The sequence below is a fragment of the Neopsephotus bourkii genome, unplaced genomic scaffold, assembly GCF_033783945.1.
Source record: "Neopsephotus bourkii isolate Nb327-2 ecotype Australia unplaced genomic scaffold, CSIRO-AGI_Nbou_v1 NB_245, whole genome shotgun sequence".
Classification (NCBI taxonomy): Eukaryota; Metazoa; Chordata; class Aves; order Psittaciformes; family Psittacidae; genus Neopsephotus; species Neopsephotus bourkii.
The window spans coordinates 1,100,426-1,121,659 of NW_026900755.1; the positions used below are offsets into that span (position 1 = coordinate 1,100,426).

The window sequence follows — 21,234 nt, forward strand, 5'->3', positions numbered from 1 at the left end:
ACAGGATTCCCTATTGCAGCATGGTGCTCTAGTAATCTGTTACCAACTGCTGGAGGGTGTGAGGAAAAGGGGAGCTGGTAACTCCCTTCCCTTACAGTTCGCACTTAACAGAGACACTTTCTGTGCACATTTAGACTTGCAGAGAATCTCCAGAGGGACAGCAGCGATATCCTTCCTATATACTGCACATAATATGTAATAATAATAAAGGGCTATATATTGCACTTACGCAACTTAGATTCCCTTCTCTACAGGGAAATTGCTTTTCTGTGCCACAGCCTTAGTAACACCTAAGAACCATCTCACTTGACCACCTCTCGGTTACCAGTGCAGCAGGCTGTACCTCCATTGAAAGACACTAAATGTACATGCCCTTCCCTTCACAACCGTTCACTGGTGTCTGGAAAAGGATATCTGAGCTACTCATTCACACATTGTTCCTTTTCAGTAAATACATCAGGTTTTGCTGTTGCCAGTGTGACACCCCTTCATTAGCACAAGAAAAGCTTGTCAGTGTAATCCTAAGTATATTGCACTGGAAAGCTTGCAAGATGCCACACTACTCCCCAGTGATTTTCTCCCTTTCTCTCGTTGCTTTTATACTGTCAGCTAGAACAAAAGGAGTTGCAGTTAATTATCTGTGTATTTGCTGAAACCACTAACCTACATCCCAGCTAGTGTGAAACAGTTGCTTAACTGAAGTGCTTGGCAGATTTACACACCTTCTGGTTGTAAGTTAAAAAAAGAAAAAAAATCTATTCCTGTTTTCAGATTTGCATATTCAGTTGCCTCTTACATAAAAAACAAACATTTTACCATTTTCATTATTCTCCAGTAACTAAGGAAAAGGAGGAGGATTCAGTAGCTGGAATATTAAACTGAATTGTGGAAGGTCCAAACTCAGCCTCTTCTTGTGTACAGATTTCCCGCTTCTCTAGGCAAGTTCTTCAGGTTCCTCTCCCTCAGCTTCTCATTTATAAAATGCAAACAATAATATTGTTTTCACAACTATAGACTGAAAATCTCAGCTATGACAGTGACAAGGACAGTGCTGGTAACTACGCAGATAAACTGTACTGCAAGAACAGAACATGGAGGGGTTTAATTTAGTGCTTTTGAGAATATATTTATTTCCATGAATATGGCTTACTTTCAGTTCCATTCTTTTGTGACGGACTGTTTCTCAGCTGAATCAGTTTCCTCAGTTCACTTCAATACCCAGCTCAAAGACATTAGGCTGGTGTAACGCAGAAGGCAGGATGAGACAGCTAGAAGTATTAAATGCTTGAGTTGTGTGGCCACCAAACAGCAAATCATGGCCCTAGAGTTTCATGGATCATTTTTTTTCTTTTTGCACAGTAGCAAACGACCTAGCTAGAACTCAATTAATGTTTCCACTGATTTTACGTAGAGCTGTGACCTTGCATACAATATCCAAACAGATCGCATGCGAAGTCACAGCCACCTCACTGGCAGATACAAACTGGATGTCACCATCTATGCACCCACCATGTTATCCTTGATGATAATTAAATGTGATTTTTTTCCTCCTGGGCAAAAATCAAACATCTGCAAGATGTGGAGATTTTATCATGGGTGTGGAGGGAGAGGGTTCAGATGTCTCTCTTCTTGCTGATAATTGCTTAGTTTAATGAGGAAATTTTGCAGGTTTTTTTACCACTGCTTCTGTGCCTTGTTTAATTATTTGCATATGGCATCATCAAGTTAAAAAGAGTGTGCATATACAGCACTTCTTTTCATTCTTGTATTAGACATTAATGAAAGGAAGCATGAGGATAAGGTTCTGGCTAATGATGATGGAAAATTAGTATCCAAACCCCAGAGGTGTCTTGAAAGATATACCAATGATAGATAAAGGTCCAAGGAGAGGAATTCAGCACAAAATATTGCCTAGGCCCTTTTGGGCTGCTTCTCCTAGAGAGAAATTTAGTTTTGTAGTTACGGGGGAGGGTAGCAAGGAGCAAATACAGAAGGATCTAAGAGACTGCAACATGCACAGCAAGCGAGGCTGATAAACACAGCGCAGACTAGACAACGAATGCCAGCATGGCATATACAGTAAAGGTTACACGCCTGGAGACCTACAGCCAAAGACAGATTCATGGCTTTTCTTTTTTTTAAGTCTCAAGCTAGTGAAAAGTTGAGTGTCTGGAGAGGAACAACGGTTTATGCATTAGTCATAACATTTTGAAGCACAGCAAATCCACAGTCAGACGCATAAGGTAGGAGGAAAACAGTTGCTAATTCTTTCACTCTCTCATTCTGCAAGATTTAGCCTCCAACTCCTCTCAGGCATTTCAGCCAGACAAGAAGCCAGTTCAGAGAGGATCACATTCTTCTTACACTCTGTGCTACTGAATGCTTCAGCATCTCATTTACAATCTTGTGTATTTCTTCTCTGATAAGACTGAGTTTTAGTGTGGAGGGAAGAGATAGTGTTGATCATTAAGACTTACTGTTTTAGTCAATGGCAAGCAAGTGTGTAATATAAGCCACATTTAACGGTAAGGGACCTCTTTGTCCAGCTTCACCCTTTCCTGCACGTAAATAGGAAAGAGCTGCAAAAGTGAGGGTTGGGTGATGCTGCTGAGAGGGCCTGACCATTTCACCAACTCAGACAGGTCTTCACTTTGGGGGGTTGTTTATTTTCCTGATTGATAGACTCCTGCTTTTTTTTTTTTTTTTTCATAGGTTTGAATCCCTCTACAGATAAATAAGTCTACAAAAATAAGGCTGCTTTTTTTAGATACTTTTCAGAACAGTTTAGAAATATCTTATGTACACTCAGCTTGAAAATTCCTCCACCACACAGCTGCTGCTCTCTGCCTGTGGTTGCTGTTTTTCTGCGTCGTCTACCAAGTCCCCTGGGTTATCACTTCCATGTCTTTAACATTAAAATGCTTTAACGGGAAGTTCCTCATTATACATAGGCAGAATGGGAAAAAAAGGGTGGAGGCAAGAAGGTGAAAAAGATAAATGGAGGCAGCAAAGAAGCTACCACTAGTGGTTCAAGTCCAAATAGCTTTCCTTTATTTCAGTAGGTCCCTAAACCACAAATACATCCTAACCATTAGCCACAGAATGCACTTATTTACGTTAGTCTTGATGCTCTCAATTCTTTCTGGTTTACTGATCTCTAACAATATTTTGCACACAATTATCATATTGCATTTACAGCATTCTTATGTGGGAAAGACAGTCTTCAGTGCTTTCTTCATGTGCTGTGTGCTGGAAGCGTGTTTAAACTGAAGCTAATGGTTTGCAATGCAGCTTTTAATAAAGTCATGCTACTGAAAAGAAATGCAAAAAATATATGTAAAAACAGGATAAAAAATATTTTTTTTTTTTTTTTTTTTTTTTTTAAGTAATGGAATGGGCTGGCTGGAAGCTGAGAAAAGTCCAGAATGAAGTCTAAAACGGTGCATTTAACCCCTCTGTTATACCTGGTTATTTGGTGAATGTAACACTGTGGTTCAGCCATTCTTAGGCTCACACAGCAAGTTAGACTATGGGCAAAGCTGTAATTTTCGCCATGGTGAATGTACATAAACTCCAGTCATTGTTAGCCCTCAAGAGGGCTGCAGAGCTGAAACACTGCTATCTGGAACCACAGGAGTTCCTTTAATGGTTTCTTTAGTTTGTTAGATTAAACTTTTACAGCAACATGTGAAACCCAGAGCAGCACAGCTAAGTTTCAGTTTTAACCACAGGTTATTACTAGTGTTCAGCCCACACATTGCTAATTGCAAGTGGGATAGAAATAATGTGCAGCCTGATTTGACTTTAAAAAAGTGTATTTTCCTCAAATCCTACGCTGTTTTTCCTCTGTTGGAGTGCCACAACCATGAGCTGTCATCTGATGAGGCAGCAGGACATACAGTAATTACCAAAAGGCAGATTTCAGGCTCTGGGTATTTCCATCTTGCTAGGATGAGCAGAGGCATCATTCTGGAGAGAAACTGCTAAGGAGCCAGAAGTTGCTTGAGCAAGAATTTTGACACCAGTTTAAGGTATCAGGAAACGTCACCTGAGAGACACCAAGAATGCTAAAATTCATTGCCTAAACCAAAAAGATGAAGGGATTTCCTTGTGAGTTACCACACAGAAAAGCTAGGAGGATGATCAGGGGGCTGGAGCACCTCCCACATGAAGACAGGCTGAGAAAGTTGGGGCTGTTCAGCCTGGAGAAGAGAAGGCTGCGTGGGGACCTCATAGCAGCCTTCCAGTATCTGAAGGGGGCCTATAAGGATGCTGAGGAGGGACTCTTCATTAGGGACTATAGTGGTAGGACAAGTGGTAATGGGTTAAAACTTACACAGGGGAAGTTTAGATTGGATATAAGGAGGAAGTTGTTTACTGTAAGGGTGGTGAGGCACTGGAATGGGTTGTCCAGGGAGGTTGTGAATGCTCCATCCCTGGTGGTGTTCAAGGCCAGGTTGGACAGAGCTGTGGGTGACACAGTTTAGTGTGAGGTGTCCCTGCCCATGGCAGGGGCATTGGCACTTGATGATCTTAAGGTCCTTTACAACCCTCACTATTCTGTGATTCTGTGATCATTATTAGCTGTACATCCTTCTAGTATAGGGGAGCCCCACCATCTGAGAGCTGACATGCTCTCTCTGACATTTTTAAATAGACACTCTCTGAGGAATCACCAGTAGCCGTTACATGGTGCCTGTGTTCAGGCAATGCAGAATTAGCCCTGTTGTCCTCAGTGTTGATACTGGAAGGCACAAAACATGCTGTATATCCAGAATTAATCTAGCTGAAGACTGTATAGAGACAGGGCAGGATCTGGATCAACCTAATGAAAAATTAACAGGAAGAATGTCCTTCCTTCTTAAAACCAGGACTTCCCTCTGCTGAGAAGTGTTACGGTTTGCAGTTACTGCATCAAACCGATTCAGCTCCATTTTCTTCCCTGGAGGCTGGAGTCCTAAAGAGTATTTTGTATCAATACTGTATGTATGATGTAACACATATGTATTACAGAATTACAGTAATATTCACCATATTAGTTCTGGCAATACAGGACACAGAATTTAGCTTTATCAAGGAAAGTACCTCTGACATCACAAAATTACGATCAAATAATACATTTTCGGAAAGGTATCATTTTGTTAAAAAGCCATTTTGCCAAAGAAAATTGACTTGTTTTCATCAAAACTACAATGCTGTTACAACATGGAGTAATAGAGGTGGCTATACTTTTATGGGCGTCTGAGTATAAAACAAGATTACCTGTGAAATGAACGCAAGGACACTTGCTGTTACCTACCCACTACTCTACCTATAGGAGGGAGAAATCACATTGGAGAGCATCTGTGTCAGGGAAAGAAAAGTCACGTGTCATTCAATTTTCCTGTTTTGCTGATTTCAAGTGTTGAAAATTCTTGAATGATGCTCTCCAAAGTAATGAGGTTTAAAAATAGTAAATATCATAGCGCTTTCTGGATTTTATTCCACAATCAAAATAATTACAACACTATTCAAGGTTAAGTGCCTTAATATTATTAATCATTCATTACATATGATTGAACTAAGGGCCAGCAGCATTCAAGCTAGTCCTGAAGAGGCTTGCTAACTGTGTGCTACCACTTTCCTAATATAAGTAGCACAACTTGGCTGTCTCTAGGGACTCTAGCAAAACATTAGCTTTTGTAACATGACTGGAAAGTCACCAAGTTTGGTTATTTTCAGTCTATGTGGGTGTAAGTTCCAGAAAAAGAGCTGGTTGGGGAATTCTCCAGCAGAAGTATATTCAGTAAGAAAATGCCCTTTTCACAGAACCCAAGTTTACTATGTGGAAAAACAAAGTCTGGATTTTTTCCCTGGAAGAATCAAAATTAAGGCTCACCTGGCTGCTGCCTGCCACACACTCCTTAAAGTCCACTTTTAGCAAGAATGGAGTTTAACAGCTGCCTTCCAGGCAGGCTGCTGGAGGTTAACAGTCCCCAGCCCTCTGCCCTTCTGGAACGTGGACTGCTGTGAAGGGAGAGGAAGGGGATGAAGTGGGAAGAATGAGAGCCCTCTGTGTGCCTAGAAAACCCTTGGCAGTTCACAAGTTGTCCAGGTGGTTAGCAGCCAAGCACAATAAAAATGCCGCTTAAGGGCCCAATAAATTAATTTTTTTCTGAAAAATCTGTTTCTTCAAAAACCTTACTTTGACATTTTGTCCTGATTCAGTGCACCTCTTTTCCCCAGGGGAAAGGGTTTCTGTTTTCCAGACACTTCTGTCCATGTATCGCAGGGCTCTCGGGTGACCCCCTTCCACCCACTCTTGTGTGTTGTAATGATGGCATCCGCTGGAGAGACCTTTCTGGCCATGGCTGCTGCCGCATTGCATGGTGAAAGTCTGTCCCCAGGATGAGGCCTCCAGGGAGATGTTGGGGTATCTGAGTAAGCAGTTAGCAAACAGACCTTGAGATGATAGCTGAGACCAGAAAAGTTCAAAACCACTCTACCAACAGAGCTATGAAATGTTTGTTCCAGCCGCAGCATAGAAGCATAGTTTTAATGGCACTTAAATAAATGGGCATCCTACACCATTCTAGGCCATGAATATATTCATCTTTTTGCTTAGTCGCAGGAAATTGCAGTGATGGATTGACATCATTTTATAATTGCACGCGATGCACAACCAAAACAGAGGGCTCAGGCAGTGAGCTGCATTCTAACTAAATTCTCAATATTTGTTAACAACAAAAGTTCAGCTAGCATGATATAAGAACTGCATGTATAGCATGAAATATTAATTTACTATGCTTCAGTTGAGATTTTTAAGGTAGTCATATTTTCCTTGAATGCATGGGTTTATCATTATCAACCTGAACCCAACTAGCACTCTTCAAGGTTTCTTGCTGAAAAGAAATTGAGCGTGCAAATACTCTTTCATCATAATCACACTGGCAGTAGAGGGTAATTCATAAAAGAGCCAGAAATATATTGAAATTCAATATTTTTTTAGTTCAAATCAATATTAATAATTGTTTGCATTTTTAAAGTGCAATTTACAATTTAAAAATGTAAGGAGATCAACGTATAGTTGCTAACACATCAAATTTTCCTATTAAACATAAAGGCACAGTAAATTTACTTAAAAATGTTACTTATAAAGCAGGAGAAGGCATTGATCTGTGAAAACAGCTATCTATTATTTATATCTACAACATTAGAATGGCTTTTAATTATAAATGAACTAAAAGGTCAGTAGCTATTTTATTTTTAAGGTCTTGATTTTAAATTTGGATAGCTTAATACAAATATTTATGCACAGAAATATTCGGCTGTGGCCTGTGGCCATGTGGGCTTAGAAATTTCTTTCAGTGGTGGAAGGCCTCAACAGTGGAAAGCACACAGAGAGATCAAGCACACAATGCAGTATCTACAGTCAAAACCCAATTCTTTTGGAACCTTTTACAGAACCATGGGAGTGACTTTGGAAAAGTAACAATAATTTTTCTAATTTCAGTAAGGGTCTTTGAATGCAAATGCCTCAATTTGAGTAACAAAGGCAAATATTTGTGTTTGTAGTAATATCCCCTGCAGTATCAGCCACGACTTGATGAGTGTCAACCCACAGGGACAAGACAGTAATGCCAGCCCTGAAAGCCAGCCCCTGGCATGTGAGTAACCGGCCTGGTACAGGGCTAAACATACCAGACAGGAAAAGATTCCTGGTTTATATTATCTTTGCTGTTCACTTACCCAAGCCTAATTCACCAGTACCAACATGCTGGTAAGTGTCTCAATAGTACAGCCAGAGCACACTGGTGCTGGGGAGAGGAATACCAGAATATCCTTTTTCTAACCCAGAAGGATTCCTCTGTGTCACACATACATTGGCAATAGCTCAGTCTCCTAAAGGTGGAACATCATTATGCCTATCCACATTATATCAAAAAAAAAAAAAAAAAAAAATCAAAAAAAGAGGAAAGGGCAGAAGGTTGAGGCTAGGCTGTGTCTAGCTTCCCTTCACTGAATGCAGAAGCTGAGAAAGGATGGAGTTACAAAATGAGTCTGATGTCAGATGCATTGAGTCAATAGAGTATATCCATTCCTACAGAGTATCAGTGTAACAACAGGAACATTCCCAGTGACATTTAATGATCTCCGATATTTACAGCACACAAGTATGCCTAGCAGCTAGTTGCCTTATCTGTTCTTATTACAAATCAGACAAAAAGTTTTTAAAAATAATTGAATAACAGCAAACCCAATAGTAATATTCTCCCACTGTACCAGCATCACAGAGCTGATTTTAAAGATAGTTCATGCCCATTCTGGATTCTCGTTACAGCTCAATATTGAAAACCACCTTCTGTTTAATAGCTGCTCTGAAATCCATGTGTTTCCTCTGACCACTCTGAAATTTTGGGTGTCTGACATCCTGGTGAACAGTAGCATGCAGAGAAGAAAGAACTGGAAGTGTGCTGCATGTAGGCATCTCAGTTCCTTATACACACACTGGTGTCTCCAGTCCACTGTGTAAATGGGCACCTATTGTCCTTTGCCAGACCACCTTGCACCTCCTTTCTCACGCAGTCCTGCAGTTACAGCAATCACCACCTAATGAAATAGCCACATTTCTGAACACAGACTGTGTGGCTCTGCTAGCAGATATGCACTCATGCCTTTCGAAGTACATAGGGGCTGAAGCTGCAGGTGGTATTGCACCCCTTCCCCAAAGCTGACCTCTCCAGAAACCAAAACTTTCAGAAGTCAAGGAACACAATGGTAGGGCAAATGCTCATCACCATATGTAAGCAATGCTTCAGTATAATACTGATAAACTTTCCCTCAAGCTGCCTTCAAATAGTCATCATCTACCCCACATGCATCTTCTCCAGGAAACTCCTGACCATGCCACAGCTCTATGACTCTGCAACTCCACCAGCTTCCACATGTACTTTCCATCAGTCACCATTACACAGAACCATTTCATTCCTCTTTAAGTGATGGCAAAGCCCTCAGATACTTCTCTTTCCCAGTGCACACCTAGGAGATCTCTCAGCTTGCAGATCTTCCCTTTAGTCCCATGTGGTATGAGAAGCAAAGGGTCTCAGTCCCTGCCACAGACCTGCCAGCCCATGTCACAGCTATGTCTGTGCACACACAGCCAACTAATCCTTCAGTACTTAGTGCAGCTTTCCTTTATACATTGCAGTAACATGATAGCTGAAGTAAAAATAAAAACTCAATTTCTTTTTGTTAGAAATTACACTTAAAAATCAAACACAAATATTTGTTTTGATTTCCTTTGCAATATATCCTGGGTTAAAATTTTCATCTGGTAAGAATACGTAAGAGGCATTTCAGAGAAAAAAAATATTTTTCCAACTAGATCTACTTACAGGATATTTCCTTTCAATTAGCTGCTGTGCTTCAACTGCCCAAATCAAGAAATAACTTAGCTCTGACATACGAGCAGTCTAAATGAAAAAGGACTTTGACTCAACATCTTTCATTAGGGAGAAAGCATTTCTAAAATTTCAGTAAGAAACAAATTAGTCATCGTGGCTCAGAGGATTAAGAGGTGAAAACAGGTGTACACCATCACAAAAGTTGTTCAAGTCACTAAAGGAACCCTCTCCACTGCCCCAGCAAACTGTTCCATTGCAAAGTTATGAGAGCTATTTTCTTCTTTCTGAAGGAACCATAGTAGCACCTCAATGAACTAGACACAGTGTGAGCAGGAGTTTGTTTTCTTTCTGCTTTTGCAGAAATTTTGCTGTATTTTGTTTTGTCAGGTGCTGAATTAAAACCACCCTCACCTGTGACAAAGCTTTTAGTTCCTAGCTTACAGGGGCCACTTCACAGTTTTCCTGTTTCTTTTGCTTGGTTACAACTCCCAAAGAATCTCCACCTCAGATACTTCTATTTTTTAGGAAAAGGAAATAACACTGGAGAACCAGGAATCTCCACACCATATTATATGAACTGTGTTAGATATGGCACAAAGTTAAACCATCAAGTTGGAGGACAGGGCACTATGCACATATATACATAAAGCCACTTAAAATTGTTGTTACAATAACTGTTCAAAATCTCATGATGTCAAGAGGTTTGGCCTGTGAAGAAAACTGTAACACAATGGATAGGAGCATATTGTTTATGTGTATGTGTATATATATATATACACATATATATAAAACAGCTCCCAGAAGCTCTATGTTCTATAATCTTTTTCTCCTTGCCACAGCACCTTTAAAACTGCATAGAAAACAATAATTTATAAAAGCAAACTCCAGTGTACATTTGCTTTACACAGACATAAAGGAGGGGACATATCTGGGGTGATGACTTTTTTGGTACTTCTGCAAGTCCAGCTTATTCTAGGTGCATCATATCTCTTGAAAGAAGGTGTTTTCATCTGGAATAGATAGATGATTCTATGGAAGAGACAAATGAAGCACCTTACGAACAACTGAAGAAGAGTATTTCAGGGATGGGCAGCCACCGCTCTCATATGATGGTGCAATAATCTAAAATTCCCTTTGAAAATGTGATAGTTACTTTAAACAGAAGAGAGACTGAGGCAAGTGGAGAGAGAGGGAAGCACTTCAAACCAGGGACTAACTAGAACCAAGTGTGCACCTGAAAAACTAGGAACCTTTCTGCTGTATTTTACAAGAGTTCATTGCTTTCAGCAGTTTCCTATACCAAATACTGTAGGCGGGACAATATCCCTATAAATCCTGCTGCCAGGCAGAGACTGGGAGGGCAAGGCTGCCTGTATGCAAGATCTGCCGTGCAAATTGTGTGCCTCCACTCTGGTGTGGAAGAAAGCTGGACAAGTTAGTTTCTGACACTAACTATTTACACTGTCAAAGCACAGCTCCTGTGAGATGTTAATTTGAAACAAAGCAAAGAAACTTTTTTTTCATTCGATTTGCAAACCATTTTAGATACTATATTTTAGCTTAGGAAAAGTATTATAACCCCTTTAGGACCTTGGAGAGGTGTGTCTATTAACTTGCTAAGGACCTGCTGTAGTACTGAGGAGATTAGTAACACATGACTCTACAATTTGCACCCAGAACGATAGGAAAGAAATCTTCTCAACTTTGAAAGGATTATTTTGGTTGTTTACTGAGTGCTGTCCTTTTTGGTCTTAAACTGTAGATGAAAGTGGAAACCAGAAGTGCCTGTTTCCTTTTGCAATGTGTGATGGAAATTAGAGAAGCAGCTCTAGCAGCTTTGCCAGGGGGTTTGGAATGGGAAAAAAGGGGTCATGCGTTATCACTCTGATTTCAGCCACATAAAACAATGTCATAGCTTTTGGCAGTTATGCCAGAATTCAGATTTGGGCACATTATATGGGTTAATACACCTTTTAGCAGTGTGCAGGACTGAAGGCCAAAACTGGCATATGTGGCAGAATAGAACTGGACCCACTGATACTTGACAAAACAAGTTTCCATCAGAATAAAAGAAAGCCTCTAACCCCCTTTTGCTCACTCTTTGTGGTATATGGATTCATGTGCATGTGAGCAGAAGAGGATCCTTTAATTCTCAGGATTCTCTTCATGTTGAGAAATCCTTATCTTGCATAATTGGAGGAGGTGCTGAAAGCTAAGATGCATAATGACATCAGTGACTGGAGAACAGAATTGTAAGGCAGTAAGTTCTGCCTGATTTCCTACCACACTGATGGTGTGTGCTGAGTGGCTTGCAACATGGGTGGTCAGCTCGGCATGTTCCTTCAGGGTCGCTGGGACAGAGAAGAGAGTAATTCAGCTGCGGGGAGGAAGAGATGCCAGCTCATTGGGCAGGTCAGTGGGTCTGATTCGCCTCACTGCCAATTCCTGCCTTGATCAGAAGAACCTTTAACTTCACTGGTGACTTCATCAAAGCAGGTTTAATTCTTTTCCCTGTATGAAGGAAAAATGTGAATCCAGATCTTTTCAGGAAATAATTTTAGGGAGAATTTAGGGGCAGGGCATTTTGAACAGATCCAACTTAAATTTCTTATTTCATTCTGCTTCAAAGTACCTTTTTTATTACATAGAGAAGAACATAATTATATATGAAGTTGCAATAAGCCAGACAAAATGTTTTGATTTGAAATACCAGGTGGAAACAAATTTGTCATTTGCAGATCTGAGGGAAAATCAAAGATTTTGTTCTATTGATACATGAGCAAGAATTACAGTGTCAGAAAATTCAGCACCCAAAGATAAGTGTTTGGGGAATGGAAGCAGCAACAGGATTAATATTTCCGTACTTCTTTTTATACTAAAGAAGCTAGAGGATTTGGGACATAATACTTGAGATTCATTTGCATTTCCTATTTCCAAGAAAAAGTGCTGACAGATACAGAATAATATGACTTTTAATATCTCCACCTCTAGTACAGTGCCTGCCTTTGTAAAAACTGCCATTAAAAGTTAAGTTTACTGGTGAATATTAAGTAATGTTTATAAACCCTTTTTTCTTCTGTAAATGTCGTGACAAGCCTGATCTAGGCAGACAGTGGACACTTGAGTAATGGGAAATTAGTGCCATGTGTGTGAAGGCCTTTTGTCTCTGCAAGTGCTTTGAAGCAAGGAAATGCATGCTTGGCTCAGCTTCAGAGATGAGAAGCAGCCGTTGTTCACCCAACTCATAGAAACACAGCTAATGTATCTGGAAGTGAGCATTTCAGTAGCAACAGCAAATCTTTTTTGTAGGTTCATGTAGTAACAGTATTCCCTTTTCTTTCTTTTCAGCTAATTGCCCACTGTCACTGTCCCGGTCTCTTGACTACATTACATAATCTAAGTAAAATTACCTTAATAACGCATAAAGTGCTCCATTACTGCACCCTTTCAGAATACACAAAACAAAACCCAGAAGACAGCAAAAAACCTGTCACAGCTCCCAGCTGCCAACAGCTCCCAGTTAAACTTCCCCAGATCAGCTACAGCAGTCCTGAAATTTAACACATAGTTTTTATTTCTATCAGGTTGACTTACACTTCTGCATTTATAACCATCTCTCTCTGACCTGGCAGTACTATCAGTAAATGAGTGCTGTTAACTGGGGACAGTTTAACACAGGTAGAAGGCACTGCTGAGGCTGTGCCTGCGTAACACCATGTTTCTTCATACAAAGAGCCTGGGCACTGCTACAGTGGACCCATACTTCTCCAGACAGCTCCACACCACCATGGAGATAGCCCAGTTTACCTCCCAAGAATGGTATAACCACAGCAGCAGGAGCCCCGACCCAAGCTAATCTCTGCTGCTTAGTACCTGGTTATTCAACAGCACACAGAGTGCATCAATCCCTGCCTTCAGAAAGCAAAGATACCAGCATTCTGCTGCTTTCCTTTGAATAAACAGTGGGCTTTGACTCTGCTCTAAACCAGCAGCCTGCTATTAACTAAAGGTGTATCAACTAAAGCTCACACAGCATGCAAAATGAAGTTTAGTGCACATGTGGTGGGCATTTACATTCATTCATAGGTGATTTGTAATTGTCCAATTTAGCAATCAGTAGATGTTTGCAAAGAACTTGGGTGTTTTGTTGACTTGCTTATGTATATGGTAATGTAAACCTGATGCTGGCTTTAGTTTGCATTCCTTGATTCACTGTGAGCTGCATTTGCACCTTGCAGTGAAATCCCAGGGAAGGGAGAGTGTAAAGGTTCCCTGCAGTAGGTATGAGTCTTACAGGGTCTCTGGCCCTTCACTTCGCCTGGTCCTACATAGGAAAAGAGCCCCTTCTGTTTTAATCTTGACACAGTTCCTTTCATCTTCAGGCCAGTTTAGCTGGGCTGATCACTGACTATCTGGGGTGTGAAAGCACAGCAGCACACAGTTGGACAGGGAGTTTGGGTTCTGCCAGGTCTCCACAAACAGCCAACAGAGAGAAACAAGGGGCTGTAGCTATCGTGTGTGCCCTGTCCCTCCTGTTCTCCGTGAGCCACCAGGCTTTTAGAAAGCAATTGTTGGTAGTGCTGTGAAAGCTGCATACCCTGACATCATGCCAGTCTCAGATATGCTACCCACATGAAAAGAAGGTAACCTCGACAAAAGATAGACAGACCTTTTCTTGGGGGCAAGTTATCCTACAGCTTTGCTCTGCAACGCTTTTTACTTCACTTTGAAGCATCAACGTGGATCCTATAAGGGAAATACTGAGTTCTAGATGGACCAAAGGCAATCCTCTGAGTTCTCACATAAGAATTACATCATGCCCTTAGATTGCTATCTTATCAATGGTATTCTTTACACAGGCTTGTGAGCAGACAAGAGAGAGAATGTTGCATCTGCAGAACTCACGAATGAACAGCCATGTGCTATCAAACAGCCTGCTGACCCACCTCAGATGAGGAATCAGACAACAGAAATGTTGGTAGAAAACTGTCTCTTTGTCATACTTGGACTGATCCATTATCGTAACATCAAATTGCTCACAGAAAAACTGTTCAGCCCTTAGGCTTCCAGGCAGTTACTGCAAGTAGGTTTGCAAAGCGCTGCTTCCAGTGTCACTCTTGTCAAAAGATTTAAGTAAATCCTTCCCACCGTATTGGTTTGCAGTGCACTTCAGTACTGCTTGGGAGCAGGGGGAATTAGCCCTGCTTCTGTGTCTGGAAGTAAAAGATTTGGTGCCTGGAAATTTTGCTATAATATTAAAATATTTTCCACAGACATATTTCAATGATTTTTCCTAAAACCATACATGTTTTTCCTTAAAGGGCTTGCTTTAATGATGCAACACCTTTTCTCCTAGCAAATGCTAGTACTTCCTAACCTCACAATTCATAGGGGTACTGTGGTGATTAATGAATGTCTTTGAACTGGAAAGTGCTATCTGAGTGCTAATTATTATCCACATACACACTTCTGCTGCTTTCAAGGGCAGAGCATACACATACCATGGTAACGAGAAAGCTTGGAAAAACATATTGATACATAGGAATTTTATTCACCGCAGGAATGTATGAAGGAAGATTAAATTAAAAGTTAAATGTTCCAATTCATTATTGCACGTTTTAGTGAACATTACTCCATCTGTTTAATAAGTTCAGGACAGCCAAAAATGTAAGCTTAGATTGGAAGGTGCTTGCAAGCTTATCTTCTTGTGCTCTCAATAATACTAATAAGAATTACAAAGATATGTTATTGCTGGTTGTGAGGAACACAGTTAAAGTGTGTGACTGCAAATCCAAAGTGTAAGTTGAAGGCTCAGAAGTTGTTCAAATCCTGCCTCCCAGATGCTGGGGCTCTACATGGATCAATCAAAAGCTCCCGCATACAGCATCCCACTCTCTCCCATGCCTGAGGAAGCATTGCCTGAAGAAAATGTTATCTGATGCTCCACTAAGTTTTTTTTTTTGTAGGTTTTTTTTATCTCATCCATCTCCAAAATGATGTGATTTGAGTGTAAATGATATTTTCAAATGTTTCCTTAATGAGGATATTTGTTCACATTTATCAGCCAGTGCTAACTGCTTTCAGAGTTCCTCTGCTCCTGCAACTCAACAACCAGCTTGGGAGGGCTCAGGAAGCACATGCTCAGCATGTATAAAACAGCCATTCCCATTCACCAGCTTTCCTCTCATAGGACACATTAATTAAAGTCAACTGACTGAAAAAATAATTACAGGAAAATAGAGAGTGGAAAAGCCTAGACCCCTAATTTAAAGATCTCTTAAGTTTGTGTTTTGTTGAGGGTAATAATTTTGTTGAGAGTAAAGAGGATCTCTTTTCTTTTTCCTTCTTGGACTCCCTCTATATTCACTGCTTGCAAAGATGTGTAATGGTAACAGGCCATAAGCAGCGGTCTTTCTTTAGAGTTATAAAGCATATATTCTTTCAATACATGCTTTCTTCTAGCTTTTGTTACTGCTGTGTCTTCAGGTGCCCTGAAGACACCGTAATATCTAACCTAAACAGTTATCTGAACCTGTCTGTAGGATGTAGAGTAATGCAAACATTATAACTGTTTGAAACTGCTACTGTAGCATTTCTCACACTAATTAGAAGCTGGCTAGGGATCTTCTGTCTTGATGCTGCCTCTACCTCAAACAAGAACACTTCAACAAATCAAAACCAGGGAAAACAGTTTAGCACCTTAAGCTAATAACAGTTGGTTTTAGAAACCCTTATTTGCTCAAGGGTATAACTCATTCCAAAAATGACCTTAAAATTCCATGTTAAGGAATATAAACCCCTTGTTCTTTGCAAGTGGATGTTTTCAAGCTGCTTTTTCTCGAATTATGTTGGTGAGTTTCTTGCAATCTCTCTGTTCCACCAGCTGCCAGGGCATTCCCAGCAGAGAAGGGCAGCGCTACCAAAACCAGCCTCAGGGCTGAAAGACCCTTCCACTCCTTGCTGCACCACAGACTTTATTGTACAACCCTGGGCAAGACACTCACAGTAAACTCAGGTAGTGGCATCCTCCTCCCATGGACATGCAGAGACCATAAATTCATTACAAAAAGGGAAGTGTTTCTATTAGGTAATTAAATACAACTCTTAGAAAGCTCTAACTGAACGGTTTCACAAAATGATTGTGTGATTTTGGTGTTGTATCAGCCTTGCCACAGGTGGATTTGATTCAAAGTACCCATTTATCTATACCACTACCTAGCACAAACAAATTCCATACTGAACCAGAGAGAGGGGTTCATGTTCCCTAATTGTTTGCTTATAGGAGCAGTGGTTTGAACTGTAACACAGCTGCTTTGAAGGCTAATCCTCCTTCCCTAATCTGCCTCCCCTAAGGCCTTAGAGTTAGTATTTGACCTTTAAGTATATATATTAAATATATGTGCAAAATATACACATGCACACAACAGGCACAGATAGACCTGCACAAGGACCAATAAGGACTTGGCTTTGTTAGTGCTGGAAAACTTAGTAACATTTTCATTTAGCTTTACTTTTAAAGGGTGAGAGACGTTTAAGGCACAAAAGAAAAAAAGAAAAGAAAAAAAAAAGAGAAGTAAAAAGAAAAAAAAAAAAAGAAACAACCCAAACCCACACAGTTAATGTCTGCCACAATTTTAACAGAAAATAAAGCTGAATTCACCTATATATAGGGAGAACTTAGTGCTCTGCATTCAAGATACAAGGATCCACCAGTGCTTCTGGCCTGGAGCTCAGGCTGCTTTACACACTAAATAACCACAGCTGCCGTTAGATAACCTCACCAGTAAGAGGCACAGAAATTACTTCATCAGGACTGCACAACGAGTGTTCTTCTTTGTTGCATTTTAGAATTTTGGAGTGCCGGTACACTGCAGAAAATGAAACACTTGCTATGGAAACCATGAAAAGCAAACAAGTTCCCCCAGACACCAAATATTCCAGGCACATTGAGAACAAATCTTTAAAGACTTTTTCTGGTATAACTACTTTGAATGGTCATTTTTCCACAATGCACCCTCCCTGAAAACTAGTGTTACACAGTCTTTCTGTACTTAAAAGCTCCTTTGTAAAGAAACACCTCCTTCAGAATCCTTTCTTCAGATGAGGTTGCATTTACAATTGAAAGATGAGAAAATTGAAGTGATTGCCACCCCTGTGACTTCTGCTGATCTCCAGCCTGAACCCTTGTATTCAAAGATTTGCTGGTAAGAAATCCAGTTATGTTTTCAGTAACCACTTCCACTGCCTGTGCTCTAATGCACTTTCCTTCATGTTACTAAAAAAAACACAGGACCAGCATTAACTCTGTGACAAAAGCATTTATTTTAATTGATAAAGCCATGTGGCACATTAATGGTATTCTTCTCTGGTTCCCTTCTTTCATTTTTTCACTTCTTGGTATCTTACCAGAATGGACATTGGTTCCAGTGGGACTATTCATGTGCTTAAATGGAAGTATTTGCTTTAGGGCTGTGCTCAGGAAGAGGTTTAGAATGACCTACTACTGATCCACCTGGGACTGGCTGCTGCCATTTCACTGGAGCTGCACATAATGGAAAGTGTTAGATTGAACAGTAAGAATTCACTGAACCGAGCCCAGAAACATGCTGGGAGTTCCCAGGAGAGGAGAGGCAGCCCTGCCCATCATCTGCACAGACAGCCCACTTGCTGTCCACCTTCTGTTTTCTTGTGTGTTCTGCAAGCCAGGAAAGAAGGTCCAAGCACTTCCCTTGGAAATCAGTACATCTGCAGAGCTTTTTCAACAGGCATCATGGGGACCTGTAGTGTACCAGTTCTGTATGACTCTTTTTTATTAAGGGTGAAGCAGGAAGCTGCCCGCTGTTCATCCTTCTCCTCAAGTTTGACATGCAAGTGCAGCAACTGTGATCATTTCACCCACATTACATCACTTTATGCTTTCATATTGTTTAACCAGTGAAAAATAGAAAGCGACACATGCTTCACTTGAAGCAAGCAAATATTGGTGTGATTATTAAGAGGGGGTTTTGTGTAAATTGCAGCCATGGCATGACCATTTCTCCCAAACTGTGCTCTTTAATGATATTCTACATTGCCTTTTCAAGATGTTAAAACAGTGACATACAATTAAAGACAAACTGATGGGGCAGAAACTGACTGGATGACTGTAATTAACTGTACCAAAGAAATTCTAGAGAAATCAGTTATTTGGTCTAAAAAAGGACTTAAATCTACTAACCTGCATTGAAAAATAAAAATGATCTGCATGTTAAGTTTTAGGTTGTTTTTTTACCTCTTGTAGATGTATTACATCAAACTTCCAGCTGGGAGGATGAGACTATGAGTGAAGAGCATCCTGGAGATTGTGTGCAGTTCTTTTCCTGGGTCAGAACTGGATTGATCTGAGAACAGTAATTATGAGGCTGACATGTATGTTCTCCTTCATCTTGCTGTTTGGAGCAGCTGGACTTGTTGTCTTCATTCACCTGCAGGATCCAGAAGAAATAGTTCATCAGCAGACACCAGGTTAGCATTCCTCTTTCTGTCTGACTCACCCACTCCTTCATGTTCAACATTTTGTACTTATACCCTTAACATGTTTTATATATTTCATGGAGGTTGCCTCAACAAAGGTATGTAATTTTTTAATGACGGGCAGTCTGAAATCAATTAAAAAAAAAAAAAAAGAGAGGAAAAAAAAAAGGAAGAAAAAGGAATTTGCTTAAAAAATTGCTCTAAAAACCAATTAACTGATTATGCAGGGATCTTCACCAAGGTGTGCAGGGTCAGCTGGATGGAGTCAATTTTCTGCTGATGTTGAGACCAACTTCTGCTGCCAGCTATGCCACTAGAAATATGAAATTGGGAAATACCACCAAAAGTTCAGTTCCTGGAAACATGTTTTGGAATCTACCCTTGCCTGTATAGGGTATTCAATGTGACAGGGAGATGCAAAATAAGGGATGCATAAATGACTCATGCAAGAAGCATACAATATTTTGGGATTCATTCTTTTAATGTGCTTAACTTCCACTGAAATTTTCATAACTTTCATCCAGATGCACACCATCTTCCTGTGCTCCTCACTTTAAACTGTGAAGAGCCACAAAGACTACATCAATGTAAGGACTGAACTCGTGGTTTCCCTTTTAAAGGAGAGGCACGCAAGAATTATGAGAAAGCACAAGATCTGTTGATTTACTTAGTCACTTTCTCTTTGGCTAAGGCTGGTTGGGAGCCTAGACAAATGCCAGCACACTTACTCCAGCTCATAATAATGCCCCTGTATGCCAAGGTCTGGTCACTGTTTGCTTTTATATACACTGAAATTCTCTTTTGACTACATAAGTGCTTTACAAAAGTCCTGTTCAGTAGACACCTTCATTGTACAATGAACACAACTGTGTAGATTTTAAAGTATTACTAATATTTTTAATAGAGCTAAACCCTAACAGGGAAAACTCTTACATAATTACATTAAGTGCTAATTTCTGTGTCCAGGTTTATTAAGTACTTATTTGCCACTAAACAATCTGTACATTAATATGTTTATTATTTAGTCCAACTGCACACCAATTTTTTAAGCAGCCACTCAGCTGAAACTGTAGAAATAATGAATCATCATCATTGTGCAAAGCAGAGAATTAACCAGTCACTTCAGTGCTTTTACAATTGATTTTTCTATACTTAACATATATTTGACTGAAGTTGGACAGTGGGTAGGGGGTGAGGGGAAAGACGTATGGACAGCAAACACAGGTAGTACTCTAACGCAACAAAGAATGTGTAACTTTACATTGAAAGTTAATTCTTTGCTTCTGAAAGAGAAGGAATTTCTAGTGGTGTCTCCAAACCAGTGCATTTTTTCTCCTTTTTCTTCATTGTTGGTCCCTCATCCTGACCTGTCGTACTTCTTGAACACCAACTGCTGATTGTAGCATACTGTGAAGTGATTTTTGAGAGTGATATAAACACAGAAGGGGATGCCCAAGAACATTTAAATAAGAGTGAGTTTGAATAGTGCTCCTGCCTCCAGCAGGAAAACTTTAACAGACTTGATTGCCATGGGCAGGGTTCTGCGTAGATAAAACATGAACATCCCAACAATGCTATTACTGCCAAAGGTGTGTAATCAATTGCTCAATTCTCACATTCAATTACTATTTATGTTAATAGGAACCAGAACTGCACCCTTGAGTAAAAGGTGCTCAATACAATTACTCTTATTTCCGTCTGGCTGATTTTTGTGTGTGTTAAGTGCTTTCAACTCCCAGTGGTCTCAGATACTCCTCATATTCATTGCTTCTGAAAATAATGCCAGTTATCACTACAACTTATTAGGTGGTTTAAAGGACACAGGAAAAAAAATATTCATTTCATTAGCTACAGTCATAGACATATTTCATTCGCAGACAGTCTCCTGTGAAAATCTGTCAATCACAAGTGACATTTTTGGCACGCTGAGAAGGATCCTTCCTCTTAAAAGGGCCTGTTTCTAATGGAGATCGGATACTGCTATAATTTGCTTGTCTGATTGCTCCCTAAGTAGAATTGAACAAATGCATGTGTGATTAAGCTACACAGGACAACAGATTCTGTATGGTAAAGTTCTATTGGATTAGCCTTTGCTTTTGTATTTCCCATGCAGCCACTACATAGTAAAACATATTTGCCAGATGCTGGAATCTCATCAGGAAGGCTACAGAAAAGTCAGTAACATTTATTTTCCACAGAAAAGCGGAGTATGGGAATTTTGCATTGTCCAAAAGGAGATTTTTCATTGTTAGTGTGTTCAGTCATCTTTAATTTAAGATAGTACAATTTATGAAACAAGATTAATAAAAATACTTTGGTGCTTTAGTTTTATCTGTCC

At 40.1% G+C, this 21,234-nt stretch overlaps 1 protein-coding gene across 3 annotated transcripts in view; it reads left to right on the forward strand.

Moving 5' to 3' along the window:
• CHST8 (carbohydrate sulfotransferase 8) overlaps positions 1–21,234 on the forward strand; it is a 180,640-nt gene that overhangs the window by 24,146 nt on the left and 135,260 nt on the right. For 2 of the 3 annotated variants that reach the window (XM_061345919.1, XM_061345918.1), the window contains exon 2: positions 18,664–18,887. The exons of the other annotated variant lie outside the window; for it this stretch is intronic. In XM_061345919.1, coding sequence (XP_061201903.1) covers positions 18,779–18,887 — 109 coding nt within the window. In that variant the 5' untranslated portion in view covers positions 18,664–18,778. The remainder of the gene's footprint in view (positions 1–18,663; positions 18,888–21,234) is intronic. 3 annotated transcript variants of the gene reach the window in all.